The sequence below is a fragment of the Neurospora crassa genome, linkage group II, assembly GCF_000182925.2.
Source record: "Neurospora crassa OR74A linkage group II, whole genome shotgun sequence".
Classification (NCBI taxonomy): Eukaryota; Fungi; Ascomycota; class Sordariomycetes; order Sordariales; family Sordariaceae; genus Neurospora; species Neurospora crassa.
The window spans coordinates 3,473,088-3,487,821 of NC_026502.1; the positions used below are offsets into that span (position 1 = coordinate 3,473,088).

Consider the following 14,734-nt stretch of genomic DNA (forward strand, 5'->3'; position numbering starts at 1 on the left):
GGACGATTACAACCTCTCCGCGTGTACCACAGCATTCCCAGTCCCCAAGGACTTCGTCCTCCAAACCTTATATCCTCACTTTTCCACGCCGTCGCACCCTGCCCACTGCCTGGCGTGATCGTCTCAAACAACACCCTGCCGAACGCCATCTCACTCTGAAGGAACTCACCACCATAGCATGGTACCTTGGCGCGCCTAGACAGGGAACATCAACACCTTGACTGTGCGGGACAGAAGGATGTCCAGTCCATATCCTCTGACACGAGGTTTCCCACTCCCGTTGAGGAAGTGGCACCTGGCTTCACCTTTGAGGGAAGCAGCAGCCCCAGTCAACGCAGCCTATAAAGACTCGTTTGACGGAGCTGTAGACTAGAGACAGAGAGTTTGACAGATGAATCTAGACATTCTGAGCTACGCTGTCACGCATCATCCTCGCTAATACCTTTATATTTCCTAAAATGGGAAGGGAACGCGCGAAGGGAAAAAAGGAGACCCAGGCCGCGAAGAAGTCAACTTGGATGATGGAATCCGGGATGGTTTCATAGTTTCAACGAGCTCCGCGTCGAACTGTTCGCGCATGACGTAATTCTCGAGGTGCTGGCCAGTGGCGAAAATCTTGCTTGACGTGGATACGTTTTTGAGCGGCGCCAGAATCTTTGGGTCCTCGAACCGCTGAATCTTTTTGGTGTACAGGAGCGCAACGGTGGCCCCCAGGGAACTGATGTCCATCTTCGGAACATCCCAGCCCTTAAGGTGTTTGCCGAGCTTTAGGAGCTCAGTGTTGAGCCCCTTGGTGATGTGTCTCTTTTCGCCCGGCTGCTGGAAGACCGATGAGCAAAGTCTGGCGACGAAGTCTATATTGCTGATCTACAACGAGATGGGCGGATTTGGACTTGGGCTTAGATGGGGACGGCACCATCAAAGTCTTCGAGGGACAGACAGAGGTCGGTGAAGTCACATCTGTGGACCTGAGGGAGGACAACCTGTTCGCCGTGGTCGGCCCCGACGCAGGGGTCTTCAAAGGATGGGAGTTGTACTGTGGTCTGTGATCCAGCATGGACAAGGAAACTTGAAGCTGATTGATACATCATCTATCATGATTAAGGCCCCGTTCCTCCAGGAAGCTCTTTTCCTTGGCTCCCAAACCGCGTTACAGATCTGATATGCCTTGCTCACTATATCGAAAGCCTCCAAAGGAATGTCACGACCGATCTCCTCCAGAATATGTACGGTACGAAACGGGTGATCTCGCGATGCCCGAGGTCCGCGAAACCGACCGTCCACTGGTCTCTCATCCCATCACGTCTTCCACTTACGACATGTCTGACATGTCTGTTTGGCAGACATCCTAGGCCCTCGCCGAGCCCGTCGTGATGCCCAAGCTCGTCATGTTCGGAGTTTGGCTCGCTGTCTTCACGATCAACATGTTGGTGGTCTTCCCCCGTCCTGAACATGACGATCATCCGACATATGGAACAAGGGCTGTACTCCTTGTACTGGTTTGGAGTTTGGACTTTGGTGTATTAGGAAAAGGGATGGAAGCAGCTGCGGCGTTATCGAGCTATCGCTTTCCTCACATGAATACCTATCAGACGAGGACGCGGCACGTCTATATGAGAAATTAGTGAGACTTAAGGAGATATATGATGTGACGGTGAGCATTTCTTGCTAGACAGGGTTAGTAGAGATGACGAACCCAACACGTTAGGCGATAAGAGGCCGGTTGCTTCTATGTTGGACTCGTCAGTTTTCCAACCTTCCAATATTCCTGTATATTCACCACACGAGACCAGAGAAATCAGTGGAAAGCGGCTTCGATGGCTATCTTCAAAGCTCGTATGGTGTCCGCATGCTTTGATGGGAGTGGCGCTGATGCGAGTTTTCCATAGTGAGTGATGGCATACCCTCGGTTGAGGGTTGTGCATACGCCTTCACTCACTTGACCTATCTACCGATCACCACTTTTCGTTCGATGTGCAATGTCCGTAGTATGCCAGAAGAACCGCCTTACAAACGAGACCCAAGATAAACGGAGTGGGGTGTCTACTGCCTCATCTTTGAGAAAGACGGCCATCCGGATCACATCTATATTGGCTCCGGTACCGCTGTCCCACAAGGCATGCGCGCCCGTATAAACAGGCATCGTCACGTCGTGAAAGCCGGTGATTCCGTTTGTCCTCTCATTCTTTTTGCTGACCTTTTTACTTCTCCAGGAACTCTTCTCTTGCTCCTGTTGCGTACTGAAGGCTCAGAAAACCTTTGCTTCTGTCCTTTCTCCCAGCAATGGGAAACGATCAACGTCTGGTCTCCTTTTGTGGGTGTGTGTCCATGCCCGGCAATGCAAGGGGGGGATCTGCGGCAACCGTGCTTGGGACATCAAGGGAGCAGACGAATGCACCTGCTCTGCCACGAGCCTTGAAGACCTCCGAATCATAGCCAAGCACGACTCACCCCACAAGGATCTTGCTAAACAATAGCAAAAGTATTCCCAAAGGCGTGCGGAAGATGATCAAGGACGGATTCACCCTCACTCATACACCTATACTCGCGCAATTCCCCATTCCACCTCCGAAAAACGAAATCCAAGGTCGTTGTCTTTGCTTGGAGTTAGAGTCCCTTTTCAGGTGTCTCTTGTAGTCGCGACGGAGTTGAGAGTTTGATTATAGGCCTTTGGCACCACGTTGCCCAGGATGCTGTGAGGGTAGACGTGAAGATCGATAATGTGTAGAGGTTTCATGAAATGCATTTCAGATAAAATTTACATTTGCGCCCGGAATGCTGGCATCTAGCACAAGTAAACCTCTCTGAGGAGGCCATATGAACACGGGCCTTGTACAAGACCTTCAAGCGTTTCACGTCGACCTAAAACTTTCTTTAGTCACGGCCAAGTCGGAGAATAAACCGTCGAGTTCATTCTGGGCAAAGTTGCTGCCGGGGTGAGGGGAAAGAATCGCGCGTACATGAGAGAATACGGCAAGACGCATCCGGCTTTAGCAAAGGATCGTGCTGTTCGCGACGCGATAACTCCAACCTACCATCTCTCCGGATTTCCTTGTCACTTCATTCTGTGTATGGAGAATAACACATGCCCGATTTATCATAGACAGAGGCTTGATCGCTTCTAACACATGCTCTTTTATTGGGGATACTTTCCGCTAACGATGCATATATTTATGACCATGGCGCCGAAATAGCTACCGAAAATTGTATCATTTGAACGAAAGGAACAGGGAGCACCTCGCGGAAAAGAATGCAAAGAAAGGGCCGCAAGTGAGAGACGGATTCACGGTCGTCATATTGTTCTTCTTCCATTGTTCTTGCGAGTGTTTCATGTGGGACCATGAAACACTCAAAGGGAGAAGTGAGTTGAGGTGTTGGGCTTGCCTGCTCTGTTCCTCCAACGAGGCCCTCCTACACCCCGACTTCAGCTTGAAAGACACTGAGGCGAAAATAATTGACTATCGAACCCTCAACGCTAGAACACATAGTATAGACGGAACGTACCTACAGAACCTCGAAATTCAACCCAAGAAGCCAGAAGACATCCTATACCTACTGCACAAGTCTGCGGGAAAAAAACAATAACTGCCGAAGCCCGAATCACAATAATGCCTTGCTTTGGGCCACCGTTCAATGTTGGCTTCATTACATGTAATGGCTGCCCTTTTTGCAATACCTAATTGCCTGCGCTTTCCCAAATGTGCAAAGCACGACTTGTTTGATGTCTTGGTTTAAAGACTGGCCAGTCTATCACCTATTCGAACAGCTATCTCACATAGCAATCCCAAACGCAGTGTCATCTCCTGTCAAGCTTTCTTTGCACCTCTTCAACGCTCTTCATCATTTTCACCCCTTTTCATCCTTTATCAAGTCCACTCACTCATGCAACCGCAACCGGTCTTCAAGTACCTAGGTACCTATATACCTAATCCTTCCCTTCTTTACCCGCTCCTTCCTTTCCCGTCCCTTTCTTCCCTTCCTTCTCTCCCCTCCTTCTCACTCCCCTTCGTTCCCCCCAGTCCCATACTCCTTTCCCCATCTCCCTCACTCCCGACCATCACTCAACCCAGTAACCCAACCAAATCGGACGCCGTGCTCTCCACGCTGTATCGCGGGGGATTTGCGCTATTCTTCTTAAACCATGGGGATCCGTTGCTTTTCTTGCTCGGCGATGTTTTCTCTACCCCTGGAGAAGCAGGGGCTGATGGTGAATAAGGAGGAGGGGATGATGGTTCGGAGTGATGAGGAGTGGATGGGTTGTTGAAGCAGCGGGAGCAGGGGCAGGACATTTTTGGCTTCAGAAAACTGGAACGATGACTTTGATTTTTTTTTTTTTTTTTTTTTTTTTTTTTCGTTAAGTTTGAGGCCAGTGATGATTGATTGAGAGATGTATCGTTGTGCTCTACTCTGGATTGCTGACAATAACCTATCCCTCAGGTGATCTTTGAAAGAGTCTTGGCCTTTGTTCGTCTGATGGCTGATGACTTGGGCGGGAGTCTGTGTGAATACTTAAGAGGTAGATATGAAGCCGTTTGTGCAACCAGTCAATGGTAGGCGTCTTTGATGACTTGTACGTAGCTGTAGTAATTGCGATTCGCAACAGTGGAATATCAAGATGAATCAGATAAAGACCACGGGAGAGCAGGCCCGGGAGACATCCCCCATTAATACCTGAGTCTTCACACCATGGATACCTCGCAAGTATCTGCGTGTCTGCGCCAAGTCTCAACCACATGTTCTCAAGCATCCAGCCGAGTCCCATGGGCACAATTTAGTCCTGCATCAGCTTCTCAGCTGGTACGGCATGAGAGATGCGAACCAACAAAGAATGGGCTTGGCGACTTATATAGTACATAGAAGAAGTGAGGAATGAGTAAGAGGGGGAGGATGGTGACACCACTCTCCTAGGGTCCCGTGAGACACTTCTCCATGCCACTCCTTATCATCTTGGTGAAGCCATCATTTGGGGTTCCAGCCAAAAGTCTGTTAACGAGTGACAATCCGCTGACCTCAGGGATAATTGGAGTGACTGAAAAGAAGCAAAAACGACAAGAAAACCCGGGAGAAAGGAACGCTACCATCCATCTTAGGAGACAATGAAACAAACACGGGCATATGGAACTGGTAGGTAGGTATGTAGGTAGGCAGCGGGGGAGAACCTATAAAGGCGGGATTAGATGAGTCCAGGCCAGCCACAGGTTCCAGACTCGGATAGACTTCTCCTTGGCCTTAGGGGCGGGAGAGATGCATCCAAGAGCCAAGGGTGGTATGTAGTGACACAGCGTGATTGCCCCAACCCCGCACGCCTGATAGGTTGGCTGGGGTTGGACCACGCTATAGGTTGCTTCGGCAGGTGGTATTCTATGCTTAAATTGACTTCACGTTGGCACATTGCACAATGCCCAGCTTCTTGTCGGATGGCGTTTGACCTCTTTGTAATCCATGTTGGGTCGTGCGGCGCGATAAGATCGGTGGACGACTTGCCATATGCTGTATTAGAAGAAGATACACAAACAAAAGGGGCGGAGGTGAAGAAAGTAATCGGTCAATGACGAGCGCAGCTCTCCTGGCTTTATAATATGGGTTTGCCGTGCTTGGAGAAGGAAAAGGAAAAGTATCGGGAACTGTCTCAAAACACAAAGGAAGGGATGTCGTCGTTCAACTTCCAGAGTCTAAAACCACTTGGAATCTGGGGAGATTCCACTTCCCCGCAGAAAGGAAGAGAGCCAAAAGTGTGGGGAATAATCGTCTCTGTGGGTTAGAAAAAGCGGGAAACCCTCCGCTGTCTTATTTTTAGGAAATGGTGAGATTGTCAGGGAAAATTTGGGGGTTTGGCGACGACGCCATGTTGTGACTGGCGATGCCAAGAAATCTGGGAATCTGGGGTAAACTTCATCGACGAGTCTTGTCTCTCGAGCCAAGAGGCTTGGCTTGCAGGACCGACTTCAATAGGTTCGACGTCGGCGTCTTCCAGGGTCGTTTCTGGACTTGGAAGGTCACAGTTGCAAACGTGATGTGTGACAGATGACTCGGGACGCCAGAAGCAGATTGCCAAAGAGGAGGAGAGACAAGCCTTGTATCTGCGTGGGTGAGTATAACAAGGAGATCCGGTGAGCGCGAAAGCATAAGACAAGCATATCGTCTTGAATATGGTCAATAAAAATACAAAGCTTGCAGGGAAAGCCCGAATTACTCCCACGAAACCTCTAATCATCCTCTATAAGCACACACAACCCGCCGAGATAATGGCAAAAGTTGAAAAGGAAGAAGATATTTCCGCGGATGCTCATTCATCGTCAAGCTCGCGGCCATTCATGATCTCCACGACCAAAAAAGCAACGTAGCCAACGAGCAATACGACGCCCATCCATCGTCTCCCGCCCATCATCACAATGCCAAAGATAACCACAGCCGATAGCCACATTACAGTGGCTTCAAAGAGAGTGAAGCCGAGCTGCAGCTGACTGGCATCTCCCCATATAAACAGCACTCCGCCACAGAGAGTGACCAGGAAAATGTTGGAGCCGACCGTATTGGCAACCATAATGCCTGGTTGGTGTCGGGCACCTCCAAGAATGGCGACAAACTTTTCTGGGAGAGTGGTGGCCAGCGAAAGAATTGTGGTGCCAACGACGGTGCCGGACAGCGCCAGCTCGTGACCGATAGTCGATGCGCTGTGTGCGATGATGTAACTAGAGACAAGCAAGGCAGCGAGGCCGAGGGCAAGTTGGATGACATGATGACGCATTGCCTTTGGGCGTTTGTTTGTAACCTTGACGGCCTTGGACTTCTTGACCTTTGCCATCTTGTTCGGCGAAGGCTTAAGCAGGTTGAGTTGGTGGCCCTTGTCGGAAGTCCATGCTTGCTCTTCGTCGCTGGAGCGCCCCCTGTCGCTGTCATTGGCATTGATCGTTCGGTCGTCGTCGCTGTCGCTGTCACTGTCATTATCGCCATCATCGTCGCTGCTGTCGCTGTCGCTGTCGCTGTCGCTGTCCGAGTCTTCGGGGGCCGTGAGCGTGCCTCGGTAGATGAGAGACGCCACAGAGACAACGTAAACCACAAAGGCCACGATCAGCAGAATACCGCCAAACCATTGGAAAGAGGACCCCTTGAGGGCAATGAGCAGGAGCAAAAAGACGATTGTCAGGCCGAGAAGAGCAGTTGAGTAGATCTTGGAGCTGCGATCGAACTTGGCCTTCTTCATGAAGAGCAATCCCAGCGAAAAGGATGCGAGAATATTGGCAACGGATGAACCGATCAAGTTGCCCAGGGCCATATTCGAGTTCTTTTGGCTCAGAGCGACAATGATCACGACGAGCTCTTCCCATTCGGCGCCGCAGGTCAAGAGTCCGACAAGAGTGGGCGAGACATTGAGTCTCTTGGCAACGATGGCCGTGTGGTCGATGAACTTGTCGGCGCCATATTCGAGGAGGAACAGGCCGGCGATGAAGGAGGAGATGTTGAAGAGGAGAGAGTCGATGGTCGCCATCGATGTGTACCACAGTAGTTGAGAGTTAAAGAAAGACTGGAGTTAATCCGGAGAGAAAATTAAAAGAGGGGACGGAATGGTCCAACACTTGAGATGATGGTGTCTTGTCTCACTGCATCGTCGTGGGTCAGCCGAGGTGAGATGGCACTACCTACCTACCTCTCCTCTATAGGAAAAGGGAAGCACCGCTGTCTTTATCAAGTCCGACGGTTGAACAAAGGAAGGGAAGCATCATATTCTTCACGGCACTCAGCATTTCGATACAGTATTGTCCCCTGCAACTGCATACTCCAGGTACTGCATATATGCTAGAGGTAGTTAGTGCATAGAATTCCCAGGTCTGAATTTGTTATTTGGGCCTGGCCCCGTCTCCAGAAAGTGCATATATGCCAATTAGTACATAAGATTTTTGGGTTTGGATTATATGCAGAATCAGGGGACAATACTGTACTCCGTCTGGTTGTTGGGCGCCTTCCTTCCCGTCAATGATCACTCAGCTGTGAAGAGCTGAACGCCGCGAGGCCAATTGCGTCGTCGCCTTCCCCGAATTAATATTAATTCCACTACGAACGGTGTTTATCGCCCCATTTTGCGCCACGGTGGTGATTGCTTTCACTAACATCCCTTGCATACAAACCTCTCTTAATACAAGATGACGTTTGAATGAATGTAAGAAACTCTCTTATAGGAATCAATTTCCTATATTGAGGAGGGAAGCTGTACTTAATATATAAGACGTTAAAAGAGTGTTTGCAGGTATGGGGGCTCAAGGTTCCTCATAATAGTGTACCATAGTGGGTACCGGCTTTAGGCTGATCTGTGCTTATGTCACCCCGCTATGGAGGATCCCCCTTAAATGCATGGAAATTGGCCGCCAGATTCGTTGTAAAAGCAGGGGAGATTACCGTACCGAATGTTATGTAGCAGAACTCAGCTGCCACGATTTCACAGAGTTCGGTTTCACGCGAGCGTCTGCCACGGAGGACTTTTTGTATCGTGGTGGTGATGGATCGTACTTCACCTACCTTACATACATCGACTTTAAGGGCAACGCCATCTAACGCCAAAGCTGGCTGCTTGGGACTCGCAAACATTGAGTGGCTGGCCGGTCTGTGGCGGGCTGGATGCAAGCGGTTACTAACCGCATAGAGCTGTCATTCACCACTGCAGAAACCTCATCTTTCACACTTTTTCACCACTTCACCATCTTCACCTCTGCCATGCCTTTTCTCCCACAGCATGGGATAATCAATCCTAGAATTGGTGGGATCGCCCCAAATGAGATTTACTTTGCTACTTTCACATCTCAACTGCCTTCCTCAGGCAGGATGATCCGAGCAAGACATGTCCTTCATCTCCACGGATGACAGAGGCACGCTGCTGGAAATGCATCTGACCATTCATCCTAGTGGCCAGCCAAGGCCTCTGTTTGTCCTCCACAATGTGGTGGACCGTGATAATGAGAATATTCCGACCTTCACGAGGCAAAAACAACCGACTCAGCTCTTGGAACCTCTCCCTTTCGAGCCATTTTCAGAAGAAGACCTTCTCACGCCACGCAGAAACCCGAACACTCCTCAATATTTTCCTCTTGGCCCTTCTTCTAGACCAACCCATCGTCCCTTTTTCTTTGCTTATCACTCCTTGGCTCTTCACCATCAATTCAGAGAGTCAAACGGACTGGAAGGCCAGATTGACGTCCTTCTTCATTCCAGCCAGCCAGTCTGCACCGATATCTCAAAGTGGCTTGGGGACCCCTGTTAACTACCTTTCCACCCATCAATCAGCTGCCAGCAAAAACGCCATTCAACCACCACACGATGCTAAACGTTCTCATAGGAACAACTCCATCTTCAGCCCTGGACCCCTCTCTTCCTCTGTTCGGCCTCTGGCAGTATGTATGCAGTCTCTGGCCTCCCGCCTCCCGCGCTTTGCGGTGCATGATGTGGTTGCAATGAAGGGACGGGAGCCCGCCATCGTGCATTCTCACTGGTGAAGGTGGTGTATAATATCCTGTGTCTTTCCTCCTCCTCGTCTATACCAACAAGTGTTGATATTCATCCGCCTGTTTCTTTCCATTATTGTCCCGGGCAGGCACTATAATGGCCACCATGACAGACCCTGGTAGCACCGAGGTTCGACCTCCCCCGGTATTCCCAACGGTCAACAATTACGAGCAGGACGAAAAGAAAGTTGCAATCCCCCAAGTGTCTCCCTCCGAGTACAGCGAACAGACTCAAAGACCATGGGTTGCCGGGTTGCGAACCTGGTTCGGACTGCGGCCAAATCGTCATTCTCCCCCACCGGTATACCAACCGCGACCACCACCGTCTTCAGAGTCAGCGTCGATAGGCTCCAAGATCTGGAAGTTTTTCAAGTTTCTAGGCCCAGGTGCTGTCATCAGCGTTGCATATGTTGATCCGGATAACTATCAAACAGCCATCTCGGCTGGCGCCGAATTTCAGTATAAGTTGCTCTTCATGGTGTTAGTTTCGAACCTAATAGCCATCTATATCCAAGTGAGACTCGTCAGCAACCCCGGAATCCTCCTCATCTCTTACTGACTCGACCCAGTCACTATGCGTCAAGTTAGGAACCGTCACCGGCATGGACTTGGCCCAAATGAACCGTCGATGGCTTCCCCGGTGGCTAGACCTCTCCATCTACGTCGTTGCCGAAGCTTCCATCATAGCCACCGATCTCGGTCAAGTCATCGGCACCGCCATCGCCCTGAACATCCTCATCCCCAAGCTCCCGCTCCCCGCTGCCTGCGTAATCTCCGTAGTCGAGACCCTGCTCGTCCTCCTCTTTTACACCGATACGGGCGAGCTCCGCCGGGTACGCATCTTCGAAGCCTTCGTCTCCATCCTTGTCGTTGTCGTCTTCGTCACCATCTGCATCGCCCTCTCCATGGTAGACCACAGCACCAGCACCACCCGCGAAATCCTGCGGGGGTACGTCCCCTCACGCGAGATCTTTGTTGACACGGGTTTATACGCCTCGTGCGCCATTTTGGGCGGCACACTAATGCCGCATGCCCTTTACGTCGGCACCTCGCTCTCTCGCGCAAGGTTGTATGATTACGATAGCAAGCATGACCTCCCCTCCCCCTCTCCCTCTTTCTCTCCCCGGCAACAGTCCCCCAGTTCCAGCTCGGAGACTATCGGGTACCGCCCCTCCCTCCGCGCCATCAAATCTTGTCTAGGCTACTCCATCGCCGAACTAACATTCACCCTCTTCACCGTCGCCATCTTTGTCAATTCCGCTTTACTAGTAATAGCCGGCTCGGCCTTCTACTCCGAGAATCCTTCCGAAGAAGGAGAAGAAATCTCCGAAGACCTTTACGCCCTCTACTCCCTTTTCAGGGACTCCATCGCCCCCGCAGCAGGCATCATGTTTGCCATCTCCCTTCTATTCTCGGGAATCAGCGCTGGTATCGTCTCCACCATGTCCGGACAAATCATCATGGAAGGGGCGTTGGATATCCGACTGAACCCCTTTTTGCGGAGACTGATTACCCGGTGCGTGGCGATTATCCCGGCGCTGGTGATTGCGTTGGCGGTGGGCAAAGATGGGTTGAGTAAAGCGCTGGTGGCGTGTAATTACTTGTTGGCGATTGCGCTGATTCCCATTACGTTTCCGATTGTGTGGTATACGTGTTGCAAGAAGTATATGCAGGTGCCGGCGGATGATGATGATACGGGGACGGTGGATATGAAGAATAGTGTGGTGACGGCGGGGGTGGCGTGGTTGTTGTGGTTGTTGGTGGTGGTGATGGATGTGGCGACGGTGGTGTTGGTTGGGTTGGGGATTACGAAGGATGAGGGCTAATCTTGGGCGAAAGAAAGATCGTGCGGGAAATATGTAATGTTTGTAGGTGATGTATATACTTGTGGAGATATGTGGTTCTGGGTCAACTTGGTTGTTTTCACGGGACACTTGACTGTAATTCCCAACCTTCCTCATTCGATCTCGACAATTCGAAAATATATATATATATATATATATCTAGAGGTGTCTAAAGACAGCCTCCGTCAAGTTCAACCTAGCAGACAATGGCCTCCATTGTGATTGCACATGTGTACAGAATAAACAGAAAAAATCTGTGAAAAAAAAAGTGAAATTGAATTTACAACATCCCCTCTCCCCCCTTCGCGGATACTTGGCACATAATCACTCCTTCCGCATCTGCAACCGCAAACCCCAGGTGGCTTGTACTGTCCAGCAACCCGCACTGACATCCCGTACTGGGACCTCTTGCTAAATAGGCGGTTCCCTCATCCTCCCCCCTCCTCCACTTTTACTCCCACTACTGGTACTTCGACAACTACCACTATTCCCTCCAGTCCCAAATCCAACCATGTCAACCGTACCGTTTTCCTTACCATTTTTTTCCATCACAACTTCCTGTCATTACCAGCCAAGCCAAACGAAAAAAAAAAAAAAAAAAAAAAAAAAAAAAACATCATGTGTCCCGTACTAGGTAGTTGGCCGTGATCAATATGTCCCGCTCAAGTTCCGACTCCTGCTTCCGGCCCTTTGTCGCGAGTCTCACAATTGTTTTCGGGGCGACCCGGTGAACGTTCACCGGCTGTCCACCTAGTATCTACACTAACTAACTGGTTACAAAACCTGAAGAATATGACAAGTGGTATGTATCACCGACCCATATATATCACATAAGCCGAGGGGGTTGCGATCAATGTCTTTGATTGTGTCTCGGAAAATCGTCCCCAAGCATCACACCGCCGGTGAACAAGAAGAAGGGTTGAACTTGAACCAAAGCGGCATCCATGTTTCTCCATTGTGGACATGCCCTGGTGTCGGGAAAAGCCGCTGTGTCAGTGTGAATCTTGCATAGGTGGTGATATAGCTAGCTAGGTATGTGCCTAGGGCATGGCGCAACCCATCTTTGTCTGTCCTAGACTAGAGCCTCCAGACAGATCTGTGAATGAGAAAACCATCGATTTCGAAGCTGTCAGAGGTTGGTTGGTTGCGCCAGGGCACCCTACCTACCTACTATCTCTTTAGCTCCCCATTCTAGCGATGCTACTAAGATATATCCAATCGGGCTTTGTGCCGCCACGGTGCGGCCCCAACTGATCTTCGGTACTTCCAAGCTCGGCAGTGAGCGCTTGTTCCAGAATCTGTAATTTAGCCGCTGGGCAACACTCGCGTCGGACGGGAGGGGGGTTGTGGATCGATCTCGAAGTAGTGATAGGGGTCCCAAGAAACTCGGCATTGAACATAAAAGCTGACAGCTGATCCGAAGACAAACTCCGGCCGGTAGAAGTATGGTGGTGGAATTGTGCTGTTGTTGTGTTTGTGATGAGAGATGTTGATCGCAAAATGTATGCAAGTTTCAAGACAACCGACCCAAATCTGGAAAAGTTAAAAGTGGAACAACCCGCTGCAGTGATATTTTCATTCTTCGTCTCGGCTTCTTCCACTTCAGAGTTATGTCTTGTGATTCATTCCTTTCATCATTGATCCCTCTATCTTCCTTATTTTATTTTTGTTGGAAGTTGTATTGTTACTCTTCCCGTAGCGTCGAGTTCAACGCGCAGAAGCTTCGACCATGTGTTCCTCTCTAGATGCACGACATTCAAGCAAACCGCAAACAATGCATGATTCGCGCATTCCCCTTCGCCTCAAAAAGCAATTTCACCAAATCTCACCACCCCCGGACAACTACCCACCTTTCTTGCAACAAAAAAGCAAAGAACGTCATAACCAACGAGAAAAAGAAACAACTGATCGGAGATACCCGTTCTGGTCATCCTGAAAGGGGGGGATGAAAAGGACAAGAAAAAGAAAAAGGAAAAAAAAAGGAGAACATACAACACCAGGGATTCGCTGGTCGTCACCGACCCAACTACTAGTCTGGCCCTCACTGGCTTATCTATGGGAGAGCGGACGGGATCCCGAGTTTTCCAGTGGGTATGGTCGTATGTGTTGAAAATGCATCGCAATTTGCTTTATGTATGTCACAAACCGCTATGCGCGCGCGCGACAGCTGGATGGATACACGTCGATTGATCGCCTCGGTGGTGGTGATGGTCACGACTGACGCCGGGACCTGACACTGGGTTTCGTCGTCGTCGGCAACGTCAACTATCGACAACCCGAGAAGATACAGCTTTGATATAGACGAAAAGAAAAGGAGAACAACATGGAATGAGCTGGGCGTTGCATCTTGGAAATGTAGTTGTATTCACGCTGGGTTTGAGTGGAAGTGCAACATGCTGAAATAGAGTTGAAGGATGACACTTCCAATTCATTGCTTATGACGATGCGTCAAGCACTCCAAGATATCACGAAACCCTGATAAATGTCTCAGAAATACACTCGGCCATATCGATAGAACAGGGACGGCCAGTCTAGGCTGGTATCAAACCCATCCCCGTAGACTCTTCATCCCGACGCGAAGTCAGCCGACCTCGCACGAGAACAAGGGCGGGATTCTTCTCGACCATGATCATCCATCAAGGCCCAGCGCTTAGTTTCTCACTAAGAAATGGGAAAAAAAAAAAAAAAAAAAGACGATGGTGTAAGGCGACCAAGTGGACCTTTAGGTTTTCTCGGATAGTAGTCTAACAGGTATAAAGTCTACCGATGTTTCCCATGAAATGAAGATCATCTAGGACATCCTCAGCATCCCCCATCACCCCCAGCATTCACCCCAAACATCAACATAACCCGAGTTACTTATCCAAGCAAGACGATCAACCATGTAAGCATCTTCATGACCAGCCCTGCCCTGCCCTTCCATCCCCGAATTCCCATTTCACCTACGTACCATGTCTATTCTAACCAACATCACCAACGCAGGTGCACAACAGAAGAAGTCCGCACCATCGTGGAAACCCTCGGCAAAATGCATGCCGTCACCATGTACCTAAAGAGAGACTGCACCTCGTACAGATGCCGGCGGTCGTCGTTCTACGATCCTGAGATGAAGACGGACAAAAAAGGGTACGTTACTATGAGGTGATTTAGTGTTACCCTAGAGGTAACTACCTACCTAGACAACAAGAGTCCAAGCTTATTTATGATGCGTGGTACATAGCCGTAGGTACGTGGTTGTCGATACATCACGCGTGATGGAAATGGAAGAGAGTGAAGGGTGGTGATTTGGTTTTGGGTTGGTCTGGTCTGGTGGCGATGAAGAAGCCAAACTGACAGAAATGGGGAAAGAAGGGAACCAAAGGATGGAGGATGAAGATGAATTGAGAAAATAGGAAA

The 14,734-nt window shown here is 49.9% G+C and overlaps 5 protein-coding genes and 1 non-coding gene across 6 annotated transcripts; 2 read left to right on the forward strand and 4 right to left on the reverse strand.

The window, feature by feature from the left end:
- Window positions 1–453: 453 nt before the first annotated feature.
- Window positions 454–1,454, reverse strand: NCU08494 (hypothetical protein; the record flags this gene model as incomplete). Its single annotated transcript, XM_958330.1, has 2 exons — window positions 454–819; window positions 1,317–1,454. The coding sequence occupies 2 exons, from the start codon at window positions 1,452–1,454 to the stop codon at window positions 454–456; spliced, it is 504 nt and encodes a 167-aa protein (XP_963423.1).
- Window positions 1,455–1,926: 472 nt separating this feature from the next.
- NCU08492 (hypothetical protein) lies at window positions 1,927–2,477 on the forward strand (the record flags this gene model as incomplete). Its single annotated transcript, XM_958328.2, has 2 exons — window positions 1,927–2,129; window positions 2,214–2,477. The coding sequence occupies exons 1-2, from the start codon at window positions 1,980–1,982 to the stop codon at window positions 2,475–2,477; spliced, it is 414 nt and encodes a 137-aa protein (XP_963421.1). The 5' UTR covers window positions 1,927–1,979.
- A 1,273-nt stretch (window positions 2,478–3,750) lies between these two features.
- NCU08491 (hypothetical protein) lies at window positions 3,751–4,354 on the reverse strand. Its single transcript, XM_958327.2, has one exon. The coding sequence runs from the start codon at window positions 4,287–4,289 to the stop codon at window positions 4,062–4,064; it is 228 nt and encodes a 75-aa protein (XP_963420.1). The 5' UTR covers window positions 4,290–4,354; the 3' UTR covers window positions 3,751–4,061.
- A 1,757-nt stretch (window positions 4,355–6,111) lies between these two features.
- On the reverse strand, window positions 6,112–7,801 carry NCU08490 (hypothetical protein). Its single transcript, XM_958326.3, has one exon. The coding sequence runs from the start codon at window positions 7,487–7,489 to the stop codon at window positions 6,287–6,289; it is 1,203 nt and encodes a 400-aa protein (XP_963419.1). The 5' UTR covers window positions 7,490–7,801; the 3' UTR covers window positions 6,112–6,286.
- Window positions 7,802–9,063: 1,262 nt separating this feature from the next.
- On the forward strand, window positions 9,064–11,466 carry NCU08489 (transporter SMF1/ESP1). Its single transcript, XM_958325.3, has 2 exons — window positions 9,064–10,008; window positions 10,064–11,466. Exons 1-2 carry the CDS (start codon window positions 9,592–9,594, stop codon window positions 11,318–11,320), a joined length of 1,674 nt encoding a protein of 557 aa, XP_963418.3. The 5' UTR covers window positions 9,064–9,591; the 3' UTR covers window positions 11,321–11,466.
- A 1,857-nt stretch (window positions 11,467–13,323) lies between these two features.
- On the reverse strand, window positions 13,324–13,439 carry NCU15672. Its single transcript, XR_897813.1, has one exon. It is a non-coding gene; the product is annotated as a 5S ribosomal RNA (ribosomal RNA).
- Window positions 13,440–14,734: the final 1,295 nt, after the last annotated feature.

Bases quoted from the DNA above. Each gene is read 5' to 3' on its own strand.
- NCU08491 (XM_958327.2), bottom strand. From the start codon at position 4,289: ATGTCCTGCCCCTGCTCCCGCTGCTTCAACAACCCATCCACTCCTCAT.
- NCU08489 (XM_958325.3), top strand. From the start codon at position 9,592: ATGGCCACCATGACAGACCCTGGTAGCACCGAGGTTCGACCTCCCCCG. The intron at 10,009-10,063 runs GTGAGACTCGTC...GACTCGACCCAG, and splicing joins TAATAGCCATCTATATCCAA to TCACTATGCGTCAAGTTAGG.
- NCU08490 (XM_958326.3), bottom strand. From the start codon at position 7,489: ATGGCGACCATCGACTCTCTCCTCTTCAACATCTCCTCCTTCATCGCC.